The following is a 27,909-nucleotide window of genomic DNA, read 5'->3' on the forward strand; positions in this document are numbered from 1 at the left end:
TGTTGTTGCAGGCTGCATGTGAGGTTTGTTGTTGCAGGCTGCATGTGAGGTTTGTAAGTCATGGCTGACTTGACATGCATAGTAGCAATAACTTGTTCTTAAAAAAAAAAAAAAAAAAAAAAAAAAAAAAAAATACAGCATTTCAGCCTTTTTAGGCTAGGTTTATCAACATCCTTGGCAACTAAAGAAGAGTCTTTGAGTATGAACATTCCGTATGCAGGAGTTTTTAATTCAGACAAAGAAACAAAAGCATTTTATTCTAATCATTGAGCTGTTTAAGGCGAAGGGAATATAATTCGATATATCAACGCTAGGTACCTTTAATTTTTGTTCATGATCATGAATAACTTTCTGTAGTCTTAAGAGAATATTTGCAGAGATATGTGCCCTGCCAGCAGGTGGAAACTCACTGTAGAAAACTGCATCAGCAATTTTCATTGGAGAAAAACCTAGCCCAAAGAAAGATTGTTTTCTCACATTATTCCAGAGTGCTTGTTAGCACCCACCCAGTAAAATCAATGTAGTTGGTTCAAGAGGAGGTGTGAAGTTGTATAGCTGTCTCTCCCTTCTGTTGTATATCATTGCAGAGAATTGTTATTTCACAGAACTAGACTGTGGTACTTTTAACATATTTCAGCGTGTTTGGGGTGGGAAGGTTTGTAAGTTGTCTCGTGGGCCACTTTTGATTGACAAATGCTTAGGAGAATTTTGTCAGTGATTTGAAGAACTACTCCTTCAGTTTTGGTATGTTTTATTATCTAACCTCATATTTTGGGGGTATGTGAGGTGTAATATTGTTAACTTTGACTTGGACAGTAATTGTTGGTTGATGGAGAGAGAGTGAGTCATAAGACCTGGTGATGGTCATCTGGTAACATATTGAAGAATATTTTGGAGGGATATTTGTTATGCCACAGTATCTTCTGTCATGTTTAACTAAACAGTGTGTGTTGTGATTTGCCTGACATATTTCATTCTTTGCCAAATGCTGGGTTATACAAATAAATTGGAGAGTGTACCTTTTGTTGGAAGAGATGTCTGACTGATGAGTATATCTGGCTGAAGACTGTCTGCTTCCAACAGTATTTGAAATTCCTACAGCATTCCTCTTCAGTTGTGGTGAGTACCTCCTCCAACTTTTACTTTTTTATGACTTCTATGAAGGTTTAGACGTGTTATATCAGAGAATTCTTTTATCAGTCAAATATTGCTTGTGAAGGTTACTGCTTTAGAATATAGTAGATAAATTTTAAACATATTAAGGTTTTGTGAGGCATTCTTTCACATCACTGAGCAGAAACATTTATAATTATACTATACCAAGTTTGCTGAGATTTATGGTTACCTTGAGGAGTAGATTGCCTCCCTCAGATGTAGTTCTCACCAGCCCTTAAGGATTTCATGCAACAAATCCTGATTTTCAACTATTTGTGGAATATAGTTTAAGCAGAGAGAAGTTTGATTGGACTTCTTTGAAGAGTGAAATGTTTTGTAGGATCAAACCTAGATGTAGCCACTTTTGGGGGTGTTTGACTCACGACCAGGTTCTCTACTTCGGTTGCTTCTTTTTACTCAAAGAACTGGACAATGTGGCTGCTATTATGTTCCAGTGGACACTAAGATGTACAACTTTCTCAGGATCAGAACACACAACCATTGGAATGTAACCTTAGTTTGATCACACCCTATTTTTTTTTTTTTTTAAGGACGTTCCTCTGGTGGTACAGTCAGTTTTCTCTCAGTCTAGGTCTGCTGTGTGCCCACTTCTTCCAACATGGAGAATAACAGATACTTCAGGCTGTGCTTGGGGATCCCATTGCCAAAGTATGAGTGAAGGAGCGGTTTTGTTTTTTTCCTTTAGTTCTTGTACATCAATCAGAAAGAGACCTCTGTGAATGTGACCCTCTGTTAATTCAGAGTTGTTCATAAGCCAGGGAAGTTTTAGGTGGTGAAAGACCATGCCCCTATCATGTTACAACAGTAAATGAGGGTGGTAACCACTTTTCCAGCACTACCCTGGGTACTTGCTGTACAAATGAAGTTGTCTTTAGGCAAGCTGCAATTTTTTGCAGGAGAAAAACTTAACTCACTGAGCAAATGTTTTTTGAGACCGGACAAGTGTTTGCAAGGAACATAGAACCGTGGAGTCTCCCAAAAGGGTCTTACTTGCATTTCACTTGAGCTTACGAGCATATTTTATGGGAGTACCACTCATCCACAGTCTTTTTCATCCATTTCATTTGTAGTCATCCTTTATACATTCCTTCCTTGTTCTTTCTTTCCAGAAGTTCTACTAAAAGTGAAAGAGTATGTAGACTCTAACTCTGCCAAGACAGCAAGGGTTGACCGTTTTCCTGCACATTGTTAGATATGGAATTATATACTATATTAAATGCTGACAAGATAGTTGGAGGTTTACATGCCACATGATACACAAGTTCCCAGATTTTTTAGTTTTATTGTAGACCTCAGTTTCAACCACATTTTTTGTTTCAGTTTAAGTCAGCTGAAATGACCCATACAAACTACATTCACTAAAACAACCACCCCCTTCTTTTCAAGGGGGCAAAGCAGTGCTTCCAAAAGTAGAGAGATTGATTACAACATAGATTATTTCCTGCTGATTCCTAATACCTACCTCTTGTACTGAAGTAAATGATATACCCAACAGTCAAGAGGCTCTATACTAGGAAGATACAACTGTAAGAGAGTGGATTTTCCCCTATTTTTATTACCCCCCCCATTTTATATACATGTACTCCAGTTTACCATCACTCCATCTGACCACCAGCTGTCAAGCTGCACCATTTTCCTTTGTGCTTATGCTTTATCTCTGGGTGGCTGGGACAGCACTAGTAGTGGGTTGGGATGTGGAAGTGGAGAAGACCAACAGCCACACATGCTGTCCTGCAGACTAGGAGATTTGTCATAACTTGGCTGAGCTACTGATGTCACATATATTGCCATACATATTGACTGTTAGCTCTGTCCTTCTACTTCACTGTTGAAATTTCCTTACTGTTTCATTGGCAGTTTGGGAAGCAGCACCCCTGTGGGTGTGTACCACTCCCTTCTTGGACCATCTTTAGTGTTACTTTGGAGTTGAGCCTTTTTAGCTTGGATTTACCCAGTGCTCAGCCTTCTTAGATGGTCTTGGTGTGCTCTGTTCCTCCTTCATCTGGATATTTTTTACTGTTTCAGAATCGTTATGTGTATAACACCCATTGAGGTGGGTTCTGTGTTAAATATAACCATTGTGCTCTTACTTGGTCACTTTGCACAAGAAGAGCCCCTTGATGGGTCAGAAGTGCATTCCTTCCATTCCACTAAGGTTGAATAGTTTTTCCAGCTCATCTTTGCTATTGGAGTTTCTGTAAGTCTGAAAAGTTTGATGAGAATGCTAAACATTCATTTTTTTTCTTTTTTGTGATTTGCAGGAGGGTGCACCCAGGTGCAAGGGGGAGTGTATGATCGGGTACAAGGGATAAGTTTACTTGGGTTATGAGGATACGTTTCTGTCCCAGTGCACTTGACCTTGAAAAAATATGTTAGAGATAATTTTACCACAACATTTAAGGTCATTTTTGTAGATCAGTTAAGAACATAGGTAAACGCAATGTGCATCATTCCTATTATTGCAATAGCCTTCAGGCTATATGGGTCATCCTGCCCAGGATACAACAACCAACAAGCTTCCCAAACTTAACTCCCTCCCTCCCCCATCTTCACTGTGACTGATGATTAGCTAACCCTAAGGAGGGGAAATCAGTAGTCAAAGTGAGGCTTTTAATACTTTCATGCCACCTCGAGGAGAAGCAGCTGTGTGGCTTCACAGGGACAGCAGTCCTCTTCAAACTTCATTTCTGGCAGATAGGTCCCCCACAGAGGGGACCCTTCCACACAGAAATTCTTGCCTTTTTTAAGAAAATACGTTATTTTTTGACTGAAGTGGTAAGTCTCCGTTAGAAAAAATTCTGTATTTTTTCACAGTATCAGAAGTTTCCTGTCACAGATCTCTATTTTTATTTATTAGGAAATTCGGGTATTTGGAGGCTATTTTGTGGAAAATGTATACTTCTGTAAAGTGAGTATTTTGACTAAAAGTTCAGACTTGGGAAAGGTTTTAATGGGAAGATTTCCTATGTGTAATGTTTATATAAACTTTGTTGCAACTTACCTGACATTAGAATCACTAACAGAAACAATGTTTATACGTTTTCTGACAGGGACTTTTGTATGCTGCTTGTGTGTTTACTTGATAGAAGGGATAAGGAAGTATGTTTTTAAGTGTGTTGCCTGAAAACACTTTGTGACAACTTACCTTCTGACAGACTTGTTCCAGCAGTGCTTGCCAGCTTTGAGACCTCCTTCAGCTACAGCATAGATCTCTGATCCTGTTGGTTCTTCCCCCAGTGTACCTAGAAAGAAAAAAACTATTTACCAAGGAGCCCTTGCCTCAGCTGCTGCTGGGTAAAACTGCAGTGGCCATTTTATTTCTCAACCACATCATCTTCAGCTGTTCCAATGTCTGATCAGGGGCATAGGAGAACCATTCCTTCTGGGCAAAGTAACTGAGGAAAGTGACATCTAAGTCATGCAGATGCTCCATCTCAGTCTGTATTTATCAATAGTCTTACCTGTTGAGAAAAAATATAAGGTTAAACATTGTTCATCTAAAGGTGTTGTCTGTTGTAAAGAATGATTTTCTTACCTCAGCCAAGCCATAATTACAGGCTGTGAATCCTGGTGCCCAGAAGTCGGTCCACATATATCATTCTTCAGTCATTCCTTCTATTCTGCCAGTCTTGGAAGATGTGTTTATTGCTGCCTATAAGCATCCCATTGCCCAGTGATCAGTCCCAAGAAGGCAGATAAATTATATAAAGTACCTCAGACTAACAAACTTTTTTCTTTTGCCTTCGATCTGATCCAGCAGCCATATCTATTTCCTTGCCAGCTGGCAACAGATTGCTTCTTAATACCAGTTCTTGTGTTTTGGATAAAGAAGGCAAGATTTTGGATAGTCTAGCTAAGAGAATTGTTTTCCTCTTCCACTTTAGTTCTCAGAACTGTAATTAGTGAGCATATATGTGGAAGTTTGTTAAATTAGTTGGACAGTCCAAGAGTTTGCTAACAAACTTCTTTCAGAGGGTAGCTCTTTTTTGTGAATCCTTTAGTTTCTACCCTATCTTAAGTATCCAAACAGGCTCCGATGTGTGTGATTGTGCAGATACTTTGTCTAGGTTAGTGCTACTGTTAGTGTTGCTTTTCTTTTCACACCAGTATTAGCACCCAAGACATAAGCAAACATTATTAGAAAAGAAAGCAAACCATATTAACATTTTTCCACTTGCATACATTGTGCATCATATCTTTTCTTTCATTGTAACTATCAGTCCAGCAATACATAAATTACTGAATTCCTACCTTCCATTAAATCTCACTTTTATTCCTCCTGAATATTACTCTGTATATATTATTCTTACAATCCTCATTTATTTCTATGTAATTTGCACCTTTGCTTTTCTAAACATCCCTTTACCAGTCCTTTTATAATATTCATTACTTCAAATAGAGTTGGTTTAGACTTTTGATTTCTATTTTCCAATCATTTCTTTTTTTGACAGCCAGTACAATTAAACTTTTAATAAGGCCTTAACACATCTAGGCAATTCAAATCCTGTATCTCAGTTCAAAAGAATCATTTCCTTCATTGCAGCCATTTGCACACCCAATATTTCTGACGGAGTACTCTGTAGTCAGTTGTTTTTTTTTTTTGCCAACTCCTTTCACTCCCAAAATATGTTCAGTTGCTTTTCTTTCCCATTACACCTCCAACATTTCTTGTCTACCTGAGAATAATTTCTTTGAAGTGCTTGGGATATAAAAATATGTATGCAAAAATTTCCAAGCAAAAATCCTAACTCTGCTAGACTTTGCATATTTGGGAGCCATACATATGCCCTCCAATTGTTCTCTTGTATGGATTATTTTTCTAGTCTCTTCCCAATCTTTTCTAACCTCCTTTGATTGTTGTAGTTATCATGCAGTTTTTTTGAAGCAGCAGCTTCTGTTTTAGGTTCAGCTCTTAAAAACTCCAGTAGCACAGGTCTTTCTTCCCTTCTCATACCTATACTCAATTTCTGGCAGGGAAGGCAGTCGCTAGCCTGCAGTCCAAACATTGTCTTGGCCTCATCCCACTCTGTTTCCTTTACCCATGTAGTTATTTGCTCACAGTACTTTGGTTCCTTTGACATTTTTTTCCAATAAATTCTAGTCCCTTCCTGCTTATTTTCTGTAACTCTACTTGCAGTCATTCCTATTGTCAAAATCCCCTTTCCCCATTGTCATGTTGGATTTGTTCTTTGAATACTTTATACTGCTTTATGAATATGATATTCTGTATGGTTCTTGTTGTTCTGTTTAAGGATCTGCTTACAAAATCCCTCTATTTCTTTAACTCCCACCCTGTATCTTCATCATCCCTTTCCATTTTGAATTACAACCTTCTGCTTGTGTTGTGTATATGAGCCTTAAATGTGTAGCTCTAAAATATGCTTTCAAATCAGGTAACCCTAAATCACTTTGTTCTGTTGCAATGATAAACTTGAATTTCACCCTCTTCCCGTCCCAGATAAATAAACTCTTATTTGTCAACCACGTCTGTGGTTGGTAAAAGTATGCCTAATCTGTTTATAAAACTAAAGAGACTAAAACATTTTCAGTGCTTCTCTCTGGGTCTGTATTAAGTAATCGAAGAGGCATTTCAGCGAACACCTCTTCGACACAATGAATGAATGCACTAAACCGTGATAGTTCAAAACAGCGATTTCTTTCCCTGGAAAAAAAATGACTTGGGCATCCACATACATTTGTCATTTTTCCCACTGTAGTGCGATCTCAGAGTTGGTATATTTAGAGTGGGTGTGGGGGGCACAGCCCATGTTGGGGGTGTAGCCCCACTTTGTTTCTAATGATGTGTTTTTATTTTTAGACTAGCAATTTTTTTCCCCAGGGAAAGAAATCACTGATATCAGCATTCGCGGTTTTGTGCGTTCGCTGTTTGTGTTACTGAAGAAGTTTTCACTGAAATGCCTGCTCGGGTATTTAATATAGACCCCTTCTATCTTGCTATCTGCATCCCTAAACGAGAGTTTCCTGTTTCTCGTTTTTTCATTTTTTGTTTAGTCTGTCCCCGCATATCCTTAGCTGCTGTAACATAAATTCCTTTTTCATCCATACTCCCAGTACTTCATCTTATATGCCCCATATATATGGGTATTGCTGAACCAGTTCATGTGTGGGTACATAAAGCAAAGACTATAGCCATAAATTATCATTAATTTTATATCCGAAAAATACTTGAAACTGTCTCAGAATGTTACACAACACTGATGTCCTTTTTGTATTTATCGAATACAAAATGTAGTCTGCAAATAAAACTAACTTTTCATAATTACCATACCAATTGTATTCTTGCATTTCCAAGTCCCTTATTTTCTTTGCCAGTCAGTGGCACTAAATATAAAGTAAATCGTAAAGGGGAAAGGGGACACAGAGAGGAACCCTCCCACTTTAATTCTTGCCTCTGATCTTTCATATATCCTCCTATTTAACCTTATTATTGTATTGGGGAAAGTAAATGCTTCAATTTCTGTATTCTTAAAATCCCAGCTTACTCTATTAGATGCTTTATCTGCATCAAGGCCCACCAGCAATGGTGGTATTTTTATACATTCTGCTTCTTGATCATCATTGGTTTGTAGTGTTGTCAAAAGTTTGCCTGATCTTCACAAAACTACACTGACCCATATCTATCAATTTTGGAAACCCATTTGCCATTCTTTCAGCTGGTTTAAAATGGAAATGGGTCTATATGAAACTTTGATAATATTTACCATATTTAGGTAATACAGCCGCCACAGCTTTCCTACTTCTAAAGTTTTGAGAGAGTATAGTTGAGTACATAATCAAATGTTTGCTGATGAGGTAAAGCCAAAACTTTTAGATTCTGCTTTAGAGAAAGAAATGGTGTTTGGCACATCTGCACCCCAGGTTTTCAAACAATTTGATTAAAGATGGAAATGAATTTGGGGAGTGTCTAAGATTTTCCCAGCCCCCTATTTTGAAATTTTCTAAATTCCCCTCTTCTTTTAAAAAAGCCCAACAAACAATCTTTGCCATTCTTTGGCAAAGAGGAACTAAAAGAGATATCTGGAGGGGCATAATATGAAACGGGAATCATTTCAGAAAAAAAGGGACAGTCTAATTGTTCAGAATGACTGTCAGCATTCTTTCCTCCTCCCAGAACAAATCTGACTCAGAAAGTGGCTGCCAATGTTCCCCTCTGGCAGCAGATTTCAGAGACTCTGGTTTTAAAGGTGGTTCAGGAGGGATATAGTTTGCACCAGATACAAATATTTCCTTTCAGGGGAGTTCCTCCCCACCCTCTGAAACAAAATAGTTTCCTCAGGTTCTTCAGATTGTGCATACCTTAGGAGTCTTGGAACCAGTGCCTTTTGTTCAAAGGGACAAAGGCTTCTATTTCAGAATGTTTCTGGTACCAATAAAAGCTTTCATGGAAACCAGTCAGAGAGCTTTCCTTTCTCAACCTGTGTGTGAATGTAATAAAAATTTAAAATATTGACCCTTCAGAGTCTGTTACTAGTTATCCCTCCTCTGACAGTTTTATCCTAACATTAGACCCGAACGACACTTAGCACTACATTCCCATGGCCAAAGGCTCCTGGAAATTTCTTAGGTTGTCTTTGTGTGTCACGCGCACACTATTGGTTCTCTGCATTACACTTTTGGTCCTCTACAACCCCAAGGGTGCTTACAAATGTCTTGTGCCAGTCGTAGCTCATTGCAGCCTGAATGGCATTCACATTTTATCTTATTTAGATGACTTGCTTATTGCAGAATCTATTCCTAAATGTCAAAAGATCTTAAACTGGTTGTATCATTTCTAACCAATATGGAGTTCCATATAAATGCAGCAAAATTCTGCTCGACTGTTGTCACACAGGACTGTTTGTGGATTGCATTCTAGAAGCAAAAACCCTTCCTTGACACAAGAGAAGGTGGATTAGTATCTGGAAACTTTCCTTCTCAGGATTCTTGGTTCATGGCTTCTATGATTCTTATGATTCCACTCACTAGATTACATATGAGGAAAATCCAGTGGTTTTCTAAATCAAAAATAATGTGGACCTAGCATTTGCATTCTCTGGAAGGTCAAATTCCAATTTTGTAGTTTGTAAAAAGGAAATTGCATTGGCGGAAACAATAAGCACAGCCAAATTCAGGTCTCTCCTTCTGTCCTCAGATCCCAAGCCAATCTCTCACCACAGGTGTCGCACACTTTACTCTGGGATCAGTTTCAGTGAGGTAAAGGTGCAAGACCTTTGGAAATTCTCAGACCAAAGCAAATGAGTGTCTTTGGCTGTGATACGTGCCCCAAAGTCTCTCCATCTGTGGTCCCCAGGACCTCTACATGTGATTAGACAACGCCATAGTGATGTGGTGTATAAATACGTGGGTATTATATCATACCCACTGTGTGCAGGCTGGCTATGATAGCTTAGGAGGTAACTCTGCAGCATTCTTTAAGCCTCCAAAAATGTTATTTTCCATTTAGAGGAAAATATAGTGGTCACTGAGCTTAGAACCAGGATCAGAACAGACCCTTACAAATGGAAATTGAAGAAGGGGGGGGGGGTCTTGTAAGAATCATTCATTTGTGGGAACACCTCAAATATATTTGTTTGCCTTCTCTCTAAATGGACAGCTAAGCAAATACTGTCCCAATGCTCCTTGCAAGCAAGCTTGGCAAACCAGATGCATTTTCATTCCTGTGGACTGAAATGTTCCTTTATGCATTCCGACCCTTTCTGCTGATATTCAGTGTAATTCAGAAGATTCAGAAAGACACTAAAAATTGTCATGACTCTCTTCTGGCTGAAGCAGCATTAAATGTTCATATTGATCACTGCTGCAGTAACCTTAGCTATGTGGGGTTATTTTCTGCCAAGGATACAAGAGTCGACTAGGTTCCAAAGCTTCAGGGCACCTTTCACGTGCCAGCTCAAGCTGAGCTGAATAAAAAGACAGGTTTGGTCACCAAGCCTTTCAGAGCTTTCCTGCAGTTGAAGACATCACTCCTGCGTGGGCTTTCAAGGATTAATTGTCTGATTGTGGTGTTTCTTTGTTTGGGTAATCAAGTTCCATTTGGGGAGAACTTCCACATCAAACAAGTCATTTTATTGTACTGTCATGATTATTTTAAGCTAGGAGTCAATTGTAATGGACTGTCATGAGACAACTGTACTATGGGAGTAAACTTCCCAATGGTTGTTTAATTCAAAAACATTTTTTCTGTGACAAAATTGTTCTGCTTTTTGGGGACCAACAAAATTGTTTTTAAAATATTTTTTACTTTGCTTTTGTGTGAAAAAAAAGTGATTTTTAAATACTTTAATTTTTTTACCTGCTTTTGCTGCTTGTTTTCTGTTGTAGAAGCATAATTTTTCAGCTTGATCATGGAAAAACTACTGGTCCTATGGTTGGTCTTTCTTCCAGCCCCAAAAATAAAAAGTTAAGCAAATAGCAACAGCAGGCTAGCTGTTTGCCTCCGCCACATGCGGATGACTTTGCTATGGCCATATCTTGTTCTACAGACTGCTTATCTTTTACCTAGGATACTTCTGGTGTAGCACCTACAACGGACTGGGGGTTAGCCACATCCTGTGCAGCTGTTGGAGCCCGCTGCTGTTGGTCCTTGGAGAGGCAACAGTTAAGATTTCCTGTTTGGTCAGAATGTTGTGCCCATGTCTGGGGAAGCTGCTGCTGCCATCAATAATAACCCTGTTGTCCCCATTGTACCTGTCAAAAAGGAAGAAAAACTGAACATGTTTCTACTCGTCCTCCGACTTCCTTAGACAGGAGTTGTTTACTAGGTCTGGCTGAGAGTTTAATTCAGGCTGTTTCTTCTTGTAAGGTGGTTGCAGAAGCGACACCTCTCTCAAGGTTCTGAATCTGGGAGGAAGATGAAGGGGCAGATACAGTTATTTATTTTTTTACTCAGTTTTGTGATTCAGACTCTGAGGCAGTGTTTTCAGTGGAAGAACATGGAGGTTTCTCTCTCTGAAAAAAATTCTAAGAGCACTTAGAGAAGGAATTTCTAGAATCTTCACCCATTCTTCGTGTTCTGTCTACTTTGGAGAATGTATGTTACTGCCTACAATTTTCCTGATAGTTAGCCTGTGGCCCTTAAAAAGGCAGAATGTTTAAAGTTAGTCAGCCTTAAGTTTTTATATACTCTTCCCAAACCTGACCCAGCAGCTATAGCTAAACATTTTAATTCCAGTTCTACTCTTTCTGATAAGGATGGGATGTCTGTTGTTGAGTATGGGGAAAAAAGTGTCTGCTTCTGCAACTTTCATTTTCAGAATTTTGAATTGTCAGGCTCGTATGTTACTAATTGTGAAAATATCAGAACTGTTTTGTCTGCAGTTCCTCCTTGTGAGGAAGAATATGCTGTGAATAATTTAGTTGCTTCCATTTTTTTTTTTTTTTTTTTTACAAGTCACAACTCCTTATTTACAGTTGATACTTCTTCCAGGGATGTGGTCACTGGGACTACTTTGAGGAGATTTGCTTGACTGTGTTCTCAGAACCTACCAGATGTGAAAAATGACATTTTAAACTTTTCTTTAGATAGAGATTTAGTGTTTGTTCCTCTGCTGCAGATGTTATCAAAAAGTGTGATGAAAGGAGTAAGTTGATATAGGGAATCTCTATTTTTTAGCCGCCCTCTAAACTTTCTAAGGGATTTTCTAACCCCCTCATCCAATTTTAGCAAGGAACAAAATAAATTAGTCTCAGTAAAATAAGCTGACTTTAAGTCCAAAAAGAATTCAGGACTCCCCCAAAACCAAGGGGAGTCCAAGTCAGAATGACTGTTTGCCAGGGTAGGGGTTAGGGGACAAGGTCCCTCAGTCCTTTCCCTTCCAGAAAGTCTGAGTCTTCTGTCTTCTCTTTGGGAGCAGATAGTCTCATACAAGTTCTGCTGATCATCCATGAAGGCTACAGATGGCAATGGGAGGAAATCCCTCCTTTCCAAGAGGTAAATCTTATCCACCAGACCAAGCTCTCTTATTCATATGCTGTCCCATTGAGTGATGGAACCAGTCCCTCCTCCTCCTTCCCAGGTTGGGAAAGGTTTTTAGTCAAGGATGTTTTTACTGCCAAAGAAAGAAAATGCTTGGAGACCAGATATGGGTCTTTATTTCCTAAACCTGTTTGTAATAGTGCTCAAGTTCAAAATTCTGTCACTTCACAACATGTTGCCTCTTCCTCCTCATTGAAGTTTCCTGGTAACACTAGAAGTTGCTCATCACATCCCTATTCATCTAGACTTCAGGTGTTTCTTAAAGTTTTGGGTCTGGAGCACATTCAGTTCTGTACTTCAATCTTTTGGACTATCCACTGCACCAAGAGTGTTCACAAACTGTCTAGCTCCACTTATAGTTCATTGCTGGCTACAGGGTATCCATAGTTCTCCTTATTTAGATTACTTGGTTATCTTTGCAGAGTCTTTTTCAAAGTGTTGGGAATCTCTCTCTTTGACAGAGCTCTTGCACAAGTTGTGATTCCAAGAGAACATTCAAAACTTTTGACCTCTTCACACAGGCTTCTGTTCCTGTGATGTCTGTTAGACAAGTCTGTTTAAAGAGCTTTTCTTCCACAGGAAAATAAATGCCTAGATCTAGATCGATTTATAAGGTTTTCCACTCGCACTTTGGTCACTGTGAATGAATACCTCAGGATTTTGGGTCTCCGGGCATTTGTTACTGTCATGATACCCCTGGCAAGACTCCAGATGAGAAAGATACAATGGTATCTGTTCCCCTTTGGTCCAAGCATCTACATCCTTTGTCTTTTCAAATCTCATTGCTGAGGTTTGTCAGAAGAGATCACTTGGTGGAGACAGCAAATTTCCCTAAATCCAGGTCTCCCCTTCTCCCTCTCTGCTCCAAAGCAGTTAGTCCCCACATATGATTCAGACTTTACTTGGGAGCAGTTTCAGGAGGGATAAAAGTGCAAGGTGTGTTGCACATCAGCAAAAGACATGAGCACACAAATGCCAGGAGATGCTTGCGCTGATCAAGGCTGTCAGTGCTCTGAATAATCTTTGGTCCCCAGGACCTCTTCATGTTATAGACAAAAAACACAGTCATACGTCAACAATCAAGGAGGAATCTGGTCATACCCCCCTTTGCAGACTAGCCATTAGCTTGGGATATAGCTTCACAGTATAGTCTCGCTTTACAAGCATCCTGTATTCCATCAGAGCAAAACTGTGTGGCAGACGAGCTGTGCAGGACAAGGGCAGACCTTCACAAATCGAATCTAGATCAGATGGTCTTCCAAGATTTGATCCATCTATGGAGAAGGTCTCAAGTAGACAGATTTGCCTCCTCTCAGCAATCGACTGACAAGATTCCGCTCCAGGACTTCCATCTAAGAAGGCCTTGAAAGACTGACTTTTTCTTTCCGTGGGCAGGAATATTCTGGTATGCTTTTCCACCAACATCCAGGGTACTTTTGAAGATTCAGAAGGAATCTCCTGAGGTCATTGTGGGAACTCCCTTCTGTCCTAGGTAACAGTTGATGTTCATCGTGTTACACTGCTGCAGTCATTACACTTGGGTTATCCTGCTGTCAGGAGGTTCCCCAGTCGGCCTGAGTTCCAAAGTCTTGGTCCGGCGTCAGTTGCTGTCGCCTCCTCCCTGACGTCAGTGCGACAGGGGTATATAAAATGCAGCCGACGCCATTTTCTTCAGTCTTTCTTGCCGTGCGGTGCCCGAAGCAAAAGCAGTTAGCAAGTGCTGGTCGGCCAACTCCTGAGATTTTCATTCCGAATCCAGAACCAAAGTCTTCTACAAAGCAAGTACGTCGTTGGGGAAACTTTTTCTTACCTCAGACCGATGTCAGTAAAAGTTAATAACTATATTACTTGTGGGAAGCAAATACCTCATAAGGATTTCCATTCCTATTGTATCCCATGCCTAGGCCCAGACCACGATGTCACTGGTTGTCGGTTTTGTGCTAGGTTTAACAAGCGCACTATTAAACGTCGGTTTGATTTGCCCGACATTATTTTGGCAGAAAATTCAATTACACCATGCCGTCGGAACTTCCGACGACCGGAATACATAAAAAGCGCAAAGACAAGGACAGGCATCCGAGGCCCAAAAGTGACGACAAGGCCTCTTCTAGGCCGGTCGTTGGTTCTCCGGTTTTCAGCAAGGTTCCTTCGCAGCCTCTGACGACCACTTCTGCAGAACCACAGGCCGCCTCTGACTCCCACATGGAGCTGGCTGGGCCTTCGGACGCACATGTTTTTCAGCCTACCGAAACTAACTCTTCAGAGGGAACCGAAGTAGCTGAACAATCCACAGCTTCAGAGGGTGTTTTCAGACCTACTCAGTTAAGCATTAAACCCTCTGCTAAGTCTAAGCCTCCCTTAAAAACTAAAACAAATTCAGCATTCCCCAGGACAGGCCTCCATGCCTAAGAAGCAAATGCTCAAAATGGCCGAAGACCTAATCACCCTGATCAGGGGGTCCCACCCCCCACCTGATAAAAGGCCCAGACAAGATGCAGACTATGAATCATCTGACCAGGTGTCCATTTCTTCAGATTCATCCTCAGACCTAGGATATTCTTTACCCCCTTATGAGGATTCTGACGCTGAGGAATCTATTCCATCAGCCTCTCTGCCGGAGGACTACTCCTTTGGGGAAACCTTACATACCATGAGGGAGCATTTCCATTGGGAAGGCCAGGATTACTCAGAATCCAAGAAAAGGCTCGGAGACTTCCTTTTGCTACCTCAACATAGACCCCTTGCTATTCCGCCAGTGTTAGATATTGTGGATGATGTGTATACTGAATCCAGCTTAAATCCTGACTCCTTACCTCCAGCCCCAGTTAAACCTGATAGATATTACAGAGTCCCTGACTCACACAAATTTCTGTATAAAAGCCCTGTTGCTGACCCTGAAACTTTTTCTCAGGGACCCAAAGGGATTAAGGCCTCATCAGCAAAAAACCCAGTTCCCTCTGACAGAGATTCCAGAGCATTAGACAGATGGGGAAAGAAAGTATATACGTCTGCAATTTTAGCAATGAGAGTCTTAAACTGCCAGTTTGACATGCTAAAATATCAGCAATTTTTGATGTCTCAGTTGAAACAAAAAATGCTTCCATATTCAGATCCTCCTAATTTTAAAGAAATGCAGGATTTATTGCATGCAGCTGAACAAGTGGGAAAACCTACTTTGCAATGTGGTTTTGATTCTTTAGAGGCCTCCTGTAGAGCAGCAGTTACAGGCTCTGTCATTAGAAAACATGCCTGGTTAAAAGAACATACGTTACCAGGTCATGTTAAAGCAAAATTATTGGATGCACCTTTGCAGCGGGATGTGCTATTTGGAGTTAAGGCAGAAGAGGTATTAAAGAAGATGGAGGATAAGGCAAAATCTATGCAAACGGTGAAGGATTTCTTACAGGTTCAGCCTCCTCGACTTAGCAGAAATTGGCCAACAAAGAATTGGTCCTTTCCAGTTACCGACAGACCTGAAAGGGGCAGATACAAACGTCCAAGAGGTAGAGGTCAACCACAAGGGCCTTACAGGTTTCGACAATGGGGTGCACCAGGCCAGAAAGAAGGGGAAGACAGGCCCCAACCATATAAAAAGCAGCCTCAATGACTTCCCACTACAGCTGCCAAACGGCTCTCTTGGCAGCCCCCTTAGGAGGAAAACTGGCACTTTTCTATCACAATTGGCATTGTATCACCAAAGACAAATGGGTTCCCAACAGTGTATCTCAAGGTTACAGGTTCCACTTTCACACTCTGCCAAGGTTAAAAGGGATGCCAAATCTGCCACCAAATCGATGGGCAGAGGCTCAAAAACAAATTACAGCACTCATGGACATGAGAGCTATTCAAAAGGTACCACCACAGATGCAAGGACAAGGATTTTACTCGAGACTCTTTCTGGTTCCCAGAAAGGACAAAGCCTGGAGGCCCATTCTGGATCTTTCTTCTCTAAACACTTACCTGGATGTTCCGAAATTCAAAATGTTTACACTACAGCAGCTTCTTCCCATGCTGGGCAAGAAAGCTTGGCTCTTGACCTTGGACCTCAAGGAGTCATACCTGCATGTCCCTATCAGACAAAACTGCAGAAGATACCTCAGATTCATAGCTGGTTCAATGCACTATCAATTCTCTGCACTGCCCTTTGGCTTATCTACTGCGCCCAGGGTCTTCACAAAGTGCCTGGCACCAGTAATTGCATTTTGCAGACAGAAAGGAATTCAAATTTATCCTTACCTGTACGACTGCCTGATTCAAGCAGAGAGCAAGGACATTCTTCTAAAGCATCTGGTGTTTGTAAAAAGTTATTATGTTGCCTGGGGTACACAGTAAATGAAAATAAATAAAAACTAGTGCCCTCACAAGAGATAATATTCCTGGGTGCCAGCTTGAACACAACAGCCCAGATGGCTTATCTCACGCCAGACAAGCAAGGACAACTGACTCAATACTTTCAGTTGATGGCAACAAAGACCCAACTCCCTGCAAGAAAAATTCTGCAGGCCTTGGGTTACATGGCATCTTGCATACTACTAATTCCATATGCCAGACTGCATATGAGGAAACTACAATGGTACCTAAAGAGTGTATGGTCTCAACACTGTCAAAGTTTGGAAACCGTTATAACACTAATTCCTTGCCTTCAACAGGAGTTTCGATGGTGGGCTCAAGCTTGTCACCTCAACAAGGGACAGCCTTTTACTCAACCCACAGCCAGGCAAACACTGACAAAAGATGCATCGGATTACGCCTGGGGAGCAAACATGGCAGGAAAATGTATTCAGGGTGAGTGGCCCGCAGAACAAAGGCATCTTCACATCAGTCAAAAAGAGATGCTAGCTGTACAAAATGCCCTTATAGCTTTCAAGGACCTGCTGCATCCAGGACAACTACTACTAAAGACAGACAACACCACAGTTATGTGGTACATAAACGAGCAGGGGGGCACACACTCCTACCCCCTCTGCAGACGAGCCATGACCTTGTGGAACACAGCTCTAGACTACCAAGTTCATCTGCAAGTACAATTCCTGCCAGGAGAGACAAACACACTGGCAGACGACTTAAGCAGAAACATCATGGATCCCCACGAATGGGAATTGAATCCACAAATATTCAGAATGATAACACAGAAATGGTGGAGCCCAGACATAGATCTGTTTACATCCCCAATGAACTGCCAGCTACATAAATTCTGCACAAGGAGTTACCATCCACAAGCATGGAAAGTGGATGCCCTCTCATTCAGCTGGAAAAACCTGCAAGTATACGCTTTCCCACCTCTGCCTCTCGTTCCAAAGGTACTCATAAAAGCCAGGCAAGAAGAGCCAAAGATGATCCTGATTGCACCAGACTGGCCACGCCAGCACTGGTATCCAATCTTAAAGAACTTAGCACAAGAACCACCCTGGATTTTACCTCAAATCCCACTTTTGCTAACGCAGCAAAACAATCTGATACTTCACAGCCAGCTCAAGACCTTAAACCTAGCTACATGGAAAATTCCTTAGTCAAGCAAGCAATGCCTCTCTCCAAAGCTGTTATGGATGTTATTCTGGAGGCCAGAAGGCCTAGTACCAGAAAAGCCTATTCGGATAAATGGAAGAGATTCTGTGCCTGGAACCAGGCTCACAGTCTTGACCCTCTTGTCCCAAACATTCCTCAGATTCTACAATATTTAACTGAGATGCTGGACAAGGGCCTCTCTTTTTCATCCATCAAGATTCATGCCTCTGCCATTTCTGCTCATTACAACACAGATCCACCAATTTTCTCTAATCCTTTGCTCAAATAGTACCTCAGAGGGGCTAAAAACATAAGACCGCCCCGTAGAGCACCTACTCCAACTTGGGACCTCAACTTCGTTTTGGAAAAATTAACTTTACCTCCTTTTGAGCCAGCTAACACAGCAGAATTAAAATATATCTCTTGGAAAACTGCTCTGCTACTGGCAATAACATCAGCACGAAGAGTTTCAGAATTACAGGCACTAATGGCAGTGGAACCTTTCGTCATTTTTCACCAGGACAGGGTGTCTTTAAGAACTAACCCTACGTTTATGCCAAAGGTGGTATCAAGTGTGGCTCTAAACCAAACAATTCACTTGCCAACTTTTTATCCAAAACCACAGAATAAAGGGGAGAGACTACTGCATTCTTTGGACATTCACAGGCAGTTACGCTTCTACTTGGACAAAACCAAAGCTTTCAGAAAATCTGAGCAATTACTGGTAGCATATGCTGCAGGAGCGCAGGGAAAAGCCATTTCAAAACAGACTATTTCAACCTGGATAGGGCATTGTATACATTTCTGCTATACACACCATGGGAAGCCTGTACCTAGCAGCATTAGATCTCACTCCACCAGGGCAACAGCCACTTCAACTGCCTACCTCAGAGGAGTACCTACCAAGGATATTTTGGAAGCAGCAACATGGAGTTCTGTGCATACCTTCACCAAGCATTACCATTTGCCTTTATACTCTAAATCCAGAGCAGGCTTCACCACTGCTGTGCTGCAGGGCCTTATAGCCACCCCTAATGCCTTATAGAACCAGCCACCCTACCTCAGCTTTGGGATTCCACCCAAGTGTAATGACTGCAGCAGTGTAGCACAATGAACATAGTACAGTTTTGTACCTACTATAAATGTAGATGTTAGTGTAAACACTGCTGCAGTCCAGGTTACCCTCCCTCCTTCCCCTCTTACTTGCTGGTACGTACCTATGTTTCGACCCTTTACTACCTATGGGGAGTATTTGCTGGTAACTGAAAATTGTTTGCTTTTCTTATGTATACTTTACTAGCAATTTGAATTGCCTACCTACTTGGGGGCACCTGACATCTGGGGCAAGAAAAACTGAAGAAAATGGCGTCTGCTGCATCTTATATACCCCTGTCGCACTGACGTCATGGAGGAGGCGACAGCAATCGACGCCAGACCAAGACTTTGGAACTCAGGCCGACTGGGGAACCACCTGACGGCAGGATAACCCAAGTATAATGACTGCAGCAGTGTTTACACTCTAACATCTACATTTATGGTAGGTACAAAACTGTACTTTCTCCCTTGTTTGGCAAATGGCCGGAGGCAGTTACCACATGCTTCCTGACGGAGTGGATCTACTCACCCAAGATCAGGAGAGTTTAATGCATCCCGACATGAATCCTCTTCAGTTGACTGCCTGGATGATAGGGTCTTGATTCCCTTAAGGCACCTGTTTTCTGAGGACATGCAGCAGGTACTAATGGAGGCAAGAAAACCTGCTACTAGAAAATCCTATATTAGTGAATGGAAAGGGTTTTTGTGAGTGTTGCCAACAGCATAACCAACACCTATTCTGGGCTAGTGTTTCTCTGGTTTTACAGTATTTGTGAGTTGCTTTCCTGTGGCCTTTCTTATTCCTCTATCAAGGTTAATTTATCAGTCAATTCAGCATGTGTGCCCATGGATCCTCCTCTTTCAATACATTCTCACATTAAAATGTTTTTGAAAGTGGTTTTGCATAAGAGACCTCCAAGAAAATTGGTGACATCCCCTTGGGATCTTCGTTCTTTGTTAGAGTAGCTAACACTTGCTCCATCTGAACCCGCTAATCTGGCTGAGCTGAGGATATTAACCCATTCCTTCCAGTACAGCTCTTTTAAGTGTGTACTTTTAACTCCCAGTGGGTGTGGCCTTAGCCTTTAAAATGAAGTTCTCTTACAGTTCTAACAAATACTCATTGACAGAGGTAAAATATTTATACATTTGTGGTTGCCATCCGGTATGCTTCAAGGTAAAATATTCTGATACCTTATGTAGCTTGATTTTGGAATTATTAATGCAAATGTGAACACATTTGACACCTAGAGGCGCAGTAGGAGGTAACTGCAGAAACACTTGGGAGGAGCACTCTGCTGTAATGAGTTAACATGGATAACTGTTGTGTTGATTGCTCTGAACTCTGCAAGAAGAGTATCTGAGTTGCAAACTCATTTATGGTGAGTCAGCCTTATTTAATTTTCTACAGGGACAGGGTTTCTTTAAGAACGAACCCTTCTTTTACGCCTAGAGTGGTATCCGAGTTTACTTTAACCCAGACTGTCCATCTCCCCATTATCTTTCCTGAACCTTAAAATGTGGGAGAAAGTATAGTCCATAACTTGGAAGTATAGTTGATCAAAGTCCATCATTTGCCTTTAAGAATGGTCCCTCACTAAAACAAAGACTCTGTTACGGAAAAAAAGTTAAGAGTTAATATCTCAAATAGGATAGGCACATTTCCCTGTCAAGGCTGCAAAGCCTGCCCATACATCTCAAAAAAGAATTTCTTTATTCATCCAACTAGTGGGGAAAAGTATGGGGTTAATTTTTATGCTGATTGTACCACAGCTAATTTAGTTTATTTGGCAACATGTAAAAAAAATGCCCATGTTTTTATGTAGGTATGACTAGTAGGAAATTAAAGGACAGGGTTCTGGAACATATAGGAGATATTAGAAGGGATGTTCATACAAATGCATTAAATAAACATAATAAAGCCAAAGAAGGTCACAGATTTGAATTTATGGCATTAAGTATCCTACATGAAAATATTAGGTGAGGCAGCCTGATTAACAAAATAGAATATGAGGAACTGCAATGGATCCTAAAGTTGCAGGCAGACAAGAATTTTGGCTTAAATGATAGTATCCCCTTAAAACCCTACTTAAGAAACAGGCGATTGTTGCACTAATTGATTTTAAAAGCTGATTTGTTAATTGTTTTATTGTTCTATGTTTTTAAGAATGGTTGTCTTTTACTATGAGTTATGGTCTGATGAAGTGTTTCACGAAAGCGCTTACCAGTTATTTTTATTAAAACAGTATTTCTATAGCCCTGGTGGTCGTTGTTTTTACTTTGTTTTGCTGCTATAAGTGGAAGAAGGCTGTGACTGTCTTTTAGAAGTGCTTTCTATTGATACATAACTTGGATGCCCACAGACAACATGGGTGCAATCCTGAGAGAACTAAATGTTTCAAATCAATCCTTCATTTCTTGTGAAAGTAAGATGAAGGGATAGCTTGTGTCAAAACAGTCTATTTTCCAAATGGTTGCCTAAGGCTATTGCCATTTGTTAAACTCGCCTTAGCAAAACTATTCAGACAGAGTCCAGGCGTACTCTACCAGGGACCTGGCTTCATCTGTGTCTTTGGAAAGGGTGGGATTCCAGCAGTATTGTAGAAGCAGCAACTTGGTCCTCTCTAAATATGTTTCCAAGGTATTTCAAGCTCTATTCTTTCTCTGGGTCTAGATCAGGCTTTGCTAGGACTATTCTCATGGGGCTCCTGGAACCTTCCCCTTCCACTTCCCAAATGTAGTTAGCTGTGGTATTCTACCCATATAGCTAAGGATACTGCAGCAGTGATTTAATATGATGAACATAGTACAGTTATATAAATAAACTTACCAGAACATTGGATGTTCAAATGATCACTGTTGCAGTAGCCGCTTCCTCACTCCATTCCCCTTGTTTTTTGGTGGTATTTATGCCAGGGTATGGACCACTTTTTTGTTCCTAGCATTGTCTTTTCAGGGTCAGGCCTCCTTCTCTCTGTTGGCATTTAAAGCTCTAAAGGGCTTGTTTCCCAAACCCTCTTTAGTCACCTTGGCTTGAGCTAATGGTTTGGGCATGTGGAAGGTTCCCTGAAGCTTCGGAAGCTGGCCAGCTCTTGTATCCTTGACAGGATATAACTATTTATAGCTAAGGCTGCTGCAGCAGTGATCATTCAAATATCTGCTGGTATGGTAAATTTACTTACAGGACTGTGCTTTGTCCCTTCTTATGGGATTGGCCAAGGGCAATTATGACAAGCTTCCTCACAGACTGGACCTCTACCTGGATGATTAAAGTTTGAAATCCTGTTAGACACCTGTTTCATGAGGACTTGCAGTGGAAACTAAAGGAGGCAAGAAAACCTTCTACTAGGAAATCTTGTGTAGGGAAGAGGAAAATATTTTCTAGTGTAATGCCTGGCTTATAACCAAGGTCCCATCTGGGGCTGCGCACCACTGGTGCTAAAATATTTATGTGAATTACTTTCCTTTGTCTTTCATTTTGTCTGTAAGGCTTCATGTTGATGCCATTCCAGCATGCCTGCTCATGGATCCTCTTCTCAGTTTTTGGTAAAACAGTTTGAGAGGAGTTTTACACCCAAGACCTCCTCACAAACAGGTTGCTTCTCCTTAGGATCTTAACTTTAGGGCTGGAAAAGTTGACTGTTACCACTTGAACCTCCTTATGCTGACTCTAGGTTTATGAATTAGAAAACTGAGCTGCTCATTGCTCTGACATTTGTAAGAAGAATATCTTTTGCAAGATCTCAGAGTGGGTAATCTTGCCTCGTATTGCACTGGAATAGTCTCCTTAAGAACAAGCCCCTCTTTTTTATGCACTGAGTAGTTACTCAGTTTAATTTGTGTCAATATTTTAATCTTTTAGTTTTCTGCCTGATTCTAAAAATGGGGAGAAAGGACTATCTTAACAGAACAAAGTCACTTACAAAATCTGATAAATCTGCGTATTTTTTATCATGGGGCAAAAAGGGAAACCTTGTGTCTTAAGACATTTTCCAGGTGGGTGTCTTCAGCTATTATCTTTTTTTTTTGTTTTACCCAGCAAGGTAAGCCTTGTCCTCTTAGATGGCATATTGGAAAGGGATGGATTCTAGAAACATTGTAAAGGCAGATACATGGTCCTCTGTGCATACTTTTACAAAGCATTACAAACTAAATTACTTCTCTAGATCCAGGAATGACTTTGCTAGGACCATTCTCCAGCAGCTGCTATATCCACGTCCTTCCTCCCAAGTGTGATAGGCTTTGCTAGTCAATGATAACAGTACCTGCACCCCCCCCCCACCTACTCTTGTAGATGTGATATAAGGTTTGGTTTTAGGTTGTACTTTATATTTAATTGCTGTTATATTAGCAGTCAGGACTGGTGACCTCCCACGCACCCTTACAGACACACATGCACGATTTCTAAGGCAAAAGAGTCCTGAAGAAAGCTTCACTCTGGATAACCCCAAGGAAGGAAATATTTGGTCAATCAGCTGTCCTGAGTGAATGGAGCTTGAGTTTTGTGAAGCTGTCCAGTTTTGTATCTTGGGCAGAATACAATCCATTTACTCTAAAGGTTACTGCTGCAGTGAGGCATTTGAATGGTAAGTACAACTTGCACAACTGTGCTTTATTGATCAGTCAGTGGATTTGCTCTGCTCGGCAATCATTGTATTCATTTTGACTATGTAGCTAGTGAGTCTAAAATGTAATCCTATGTTTTGTAGTTGAAATTGTACAACTTTATTCTAATTCTTTTTAGTTTCACTGCTAATGCCATGTTGATTTCGCAAGTACCACAGTATAGTAATTGGTGTTTTAGATTCCATTTGTGTAAGGTGAAATTCCAGAAAAAATACTGATAATTTTAATTTAATGATATTTATATGATCTGCTTTCATTCTTTAGTGTGTAAACATTGGTGGAAAACGAACACCGGACATACAGAGAGCATTAAGCCAAGTAAACTGGGAGTCTGTTTTAAGTAACATAATTAAAAAACAAAATCCCATTTGTTTGTGGTAGTAAAATGCATGTTTCTATGGAGTTTAACCTTACTTGTGTTAAGGCAGTCATATTCTGGAATTTTATCAGATTTTGTGTTTTAGCAAACAGAAAAAAAAGTCCTGTTTATTTTTGCAGTTAGTATATTGCATATGTTTAACATTTATATTTGTTTTTGTAGCTGGATCAGGACTTGCAGCAATTATGACCCTTTTTTTCTGGGGAGAGCCATGCTGGTAGTCAATCCTAAGGGAAATGTTGCCAGCGTACCACGTTAACACCATTGATTTTTCACTGACAGGTGGCATAAGAACTGTAACATTACCTGATCTACCTCAGTATGTCAGGCAGATAGGACTTCATAGCACCATCTCTCCTCTCCTACCCTTGTACTGCACTGCATTGTCAGTAGAAAAACATGAATTACGCACCTAGTGCGACATTAGCTTAATTTGTTATCCAAAGGATAATGTATCTCAACACAGCACCTCCCTGCCATGATTTGTGTTGTTAATACTGGAATGCAGATCAAGCATCTAGTGTGAGGATAAAACTCTGTGACATTGTTCTCCCAGCATCACTGATGAAAGTATGCATGTAAGTGTCAAGTATTGTACATGAACCCAATAGCTGTTTTCAGAAGGTTGAGGTATTCGTGGAGACATTTCAAAACAATTATGTCCCGGTCTTCTTTAATAGTGTACTGTAGTAAAATGGCTCTTTTTTTTTAATTTGTAACACTAAGCACAAAAATGACTAAGGAAATGAATAAACTGTGGTTCAACAGAATCAGTGAAGCAAAAATGTAAAATATAACTACAGGGTAAGACAAGTTTATAAAAAGTATTTAATCAGAAGCGGACTAAAACAGGTTAGCACTTTCACAACAGCTTCATCAGACCTTAAACAGCATATAATTAAACAGTGTAAGACTGGCGCAAAACATTTAAATGATACCACAATTAAGATTTTCCAATAGAAATTTCACAATTAATTATATATTCTAACATCAGTTCTTGTACGGGCTTGCTAACATCACTGCCAACAGATACAAAATAATACATCAAATAAGTCACAAGTGTAAAATAAAGGGATATAAGCTAATAAAGTTATGCAAAAACAACATGTAGTAGGAATCAAATTAATTTAAGTTGCATTTGTTTAATACTGGTTTCAAAGGTGCCTTCTCATTTAAGCTTTTGCCTTGATCAGCCCCAAGTCTAATTATCCATCTAATCTCTCTGCTGTATTTCGGATATCACCCTGTCTAATCCCTGTTATGATCTTGTCAATAGCCATGAATTTAAATGTATGTGATGCATCATTATTCGCTTAGAAAGTGCGTTATTGTTTGAACCAATTGAGTGTATGGTTAACAGCACAACTAATGCATCTTTGGACAGTCCTCGGGTCTTGGGTAAAGGTGTGAGAAGGAAAACTTTCTCCATTAATTCTGCTGCACCTGGTGAAACTATTTCAAAATTTCCCTTACCCTTTCCTTTGCTCCAGTCTTACACTGTTCAATTATATGCTCTTTTAAGGTCTGATGAAGCTGTCGTGAAAGTGCTTACCTGTTTTAGTCCTTTTCTGTTTAAACACTTTTTATTTTTTATGATTGCTCGGTTCGTGTTTTACTCTGGTTCTGTTTTACATTTTTATTTTTTTTTTTAATTTAGTCATGTGACTGCTTTTTTTTATGCTGACCAAATTACATTGTTTTCATAAATGCATGGTTGTGTCTTTTAACTGTGCATGTAAAACCACAGAAGACATTAGTTTCCGGAACTGGCACGGAAACTATTGATATGGAGAGCCCACCCTCCTTGCCCTAGAATTTATCATTTGGCTTCATTTCAGCCACGTACTCAGTTTTATTGGTTAGAAGGTTGATGTAAATAAGCCCTTAATCTGCAGATATAAGCTTGTACAGTTCTTGGGGCCATTGCTATTAATTTCTGGGAAAAAAAAGAGTACTTAAGATGAAAGAATATGCATACTAAAATGGTTCTTTTTTTATCCTCTTTACTTTTAGGCCTGGGACTTGACTGGCGGTGGTTGGCTGTCGTGGGCTGTTTTCCTCCCTTCTTTATGGCAGTTTTCATGTGCTTTATGCCAGAAACTCCTCGATTCCTGCTTGCTCAGAAAAAACAGTTGGAAGCAATTACTGCCCTGCAGTTTCTTAGGGGCCCTCTAGTGGATCATGAGCTGGAATGCAGACAGATAGAAGCCAATTTTAGCGAACAGGTGAGACTGTTGAAAATGTGCTGTTCTGACTAATCCTTGAACAGAAGAATGTAGAAAATGTCTGCCAGCAAAACCTTAATTGTTTAACTTTACTCCTAGTAAAACATGCCATGTTTTGCATTTACTAGCTTCACATCTAGACAGAACAATATTCCAATATTTTAAATTCCTTAATTTCCAGGAAAACCGATTGAGGTGGGCAGACTTCAAGAATCCTGCAATATACAAGCCCTTTGTTATTGGTGTTTTGCTAATGCTTTTTCAGCAGTTCTCTGGGATCAATGCAATTATGTTTTATGCAGAGACCATCTTTGAAGATGCTGGTTTTAAGGTAAGTTCTACACAATGTTGCAACTCTGTTATGTTTAATTAGATTTAAGTCTACTACTAAGAATGTTTCCATTGATTGCATTAGTTGTCATTGCATTCCGCTGTAGCCATACCTAAAGATTTTGATTCCTAGATTTTTTGTAAATATTATTTACATATGTAAAATAAAGTAAAATAGATATAACCTTGGAGAAAAAACTTTCTTCAGTCACAGATGCCCGTGCTGCCTTGGTTGTTCAAAAACTTTGGGACCTTGTACCTTGAGGTACCTTTTAAGAAAAACAAAGCCTTTTCTTAAATTCAGTCTGGGTTTAGCTGTACCTGTAGTTAAGCAAAACCAGGTGAATAATAGAGAAGCCTCAAGGTCAGGAATGTCCCAGTCATTTTGAGTTTACACCCAGAATGTCAGGGGATACTATCCTTACTAGGCTATTCAAACAAATGAACCATTAGAGAAAACGCAAGAGTGACTAATTTAAGATGACGCCAAAGTGCCAGTAAAAACAGAAATAAGGTCCTAGCCACCTACAAAGTGCTAGTGAAAACAGAAATAAGGTCCTAGCCACCTACAAAGTGCTAGTGAAAACAGCAGTAAAGGTCCTAGCTTACCTGTTTTTCCCCACCCAAAGAAGAAAAGGAGAATGTATGTACATTTCTGATAAAGCAGGAGGTGAAAATTCTGGTGTTTTCCTTTTTCTCATGGAAGATGTGCATGAACCCTTGCATTTATCAAGTCTTAGCAAAATTTTGCTTTTAGGATTCCTGGATAATAAACTCTTTGGGGAAGAAGCGTTACCTGGCATCATATTTTTGGTTAGGCTGAGTCATTTTAGATTTGTTTGATGCCAAAGACCTTAGAGCTGTTCCTTTTTGCCTTCAGTTAATGGACTGGGACTGCGTTCTTAGATGTATGTTTTGGAAGTACCAGCAGGGTCTATGGATGCTGCCTTGTAACCATTCTGGGACTCGACGGGCTGTAATGGTAATGCTGCGGAAGATCATGCCATTTTCCTTAACTACTGCTTGGCTTTTGAATAAAGGCATTGAACTTCCAGTATTGGAGCATATCAGAGGCTAAGACTTGGGGCATGTACCTAGAGAAGGATAACTGAATTTTTATCACTGCTAATCCTCCATGCTTTAAAAATGATACTTTTTACAGTTTCCTGACCTTTAAATGTCTTTGTTTTGTATGAACTGAACACGTAGATAGAACAAAATCTCAGCAGGAACACAGTAGTTACAGAAACACAGGCTTTAATGAAGCTTTTTTGGCTCTCAACCTTCACATCAGCATATAACATTACCATTTCATCCCATTTAAAAGAAAGATCTGATTTATGTTCGATTATACGGGTCTTGAGCCCTACATTATAGTCTTTCCTACATAAAAAAAATGGCATGCAGCATGGTGGCGACTAATGTGATTTTAACTGTTTCCTCTATTTAATGATTGAAAAATGTAATGTTATATGCTGATGAAGGGTGGTTGAGCGAAAGCCCATTAAGTTGTAGTTCTGTGTGTGTTCCTGCTTTGTTTTGTATGACCCATGCTTGGTACTGTTGTTGGTAAGAAT

General features: G+C 40.1%; 1 protein-coding gene across 1 annotated transcript in view; it reads left to right on the top strand.

Annotated features, from left to right (window-relative positions):
* The window catches only part of SLC2A8 (solute carrier family 2 member 8), a gene marked incomplete in the record, with an annotated part of 454,119 nt that overhangs the window by 145,552 nt on the left and 280,658 nt on the right, over positions 1-27,909 (top strand). The window contains 2 exon segments of the mRNA XM_044058812.1: positions 25,791-26,002; positions 26,184-26,333. Of these exon segments, the coding sequence (XP_043914747.1) occupies positions 25,791-26,002; positions 26,184-26,333 (362 nt within the window).

This window comes from Protopterus annectens, chromosome 16.part0, assembly GCF_019279795.1.
Source record: "Protopterus annectens isolate FY-2018-M chromosome 16.part0, PAN1.0, whole genome shotgun sequence".
Lineage (NCBI taxonomy): Eukaryota > Metazoa > Chordata > Ceratodontiformes > Protopteridae > Protopterus > Protopterus annectens.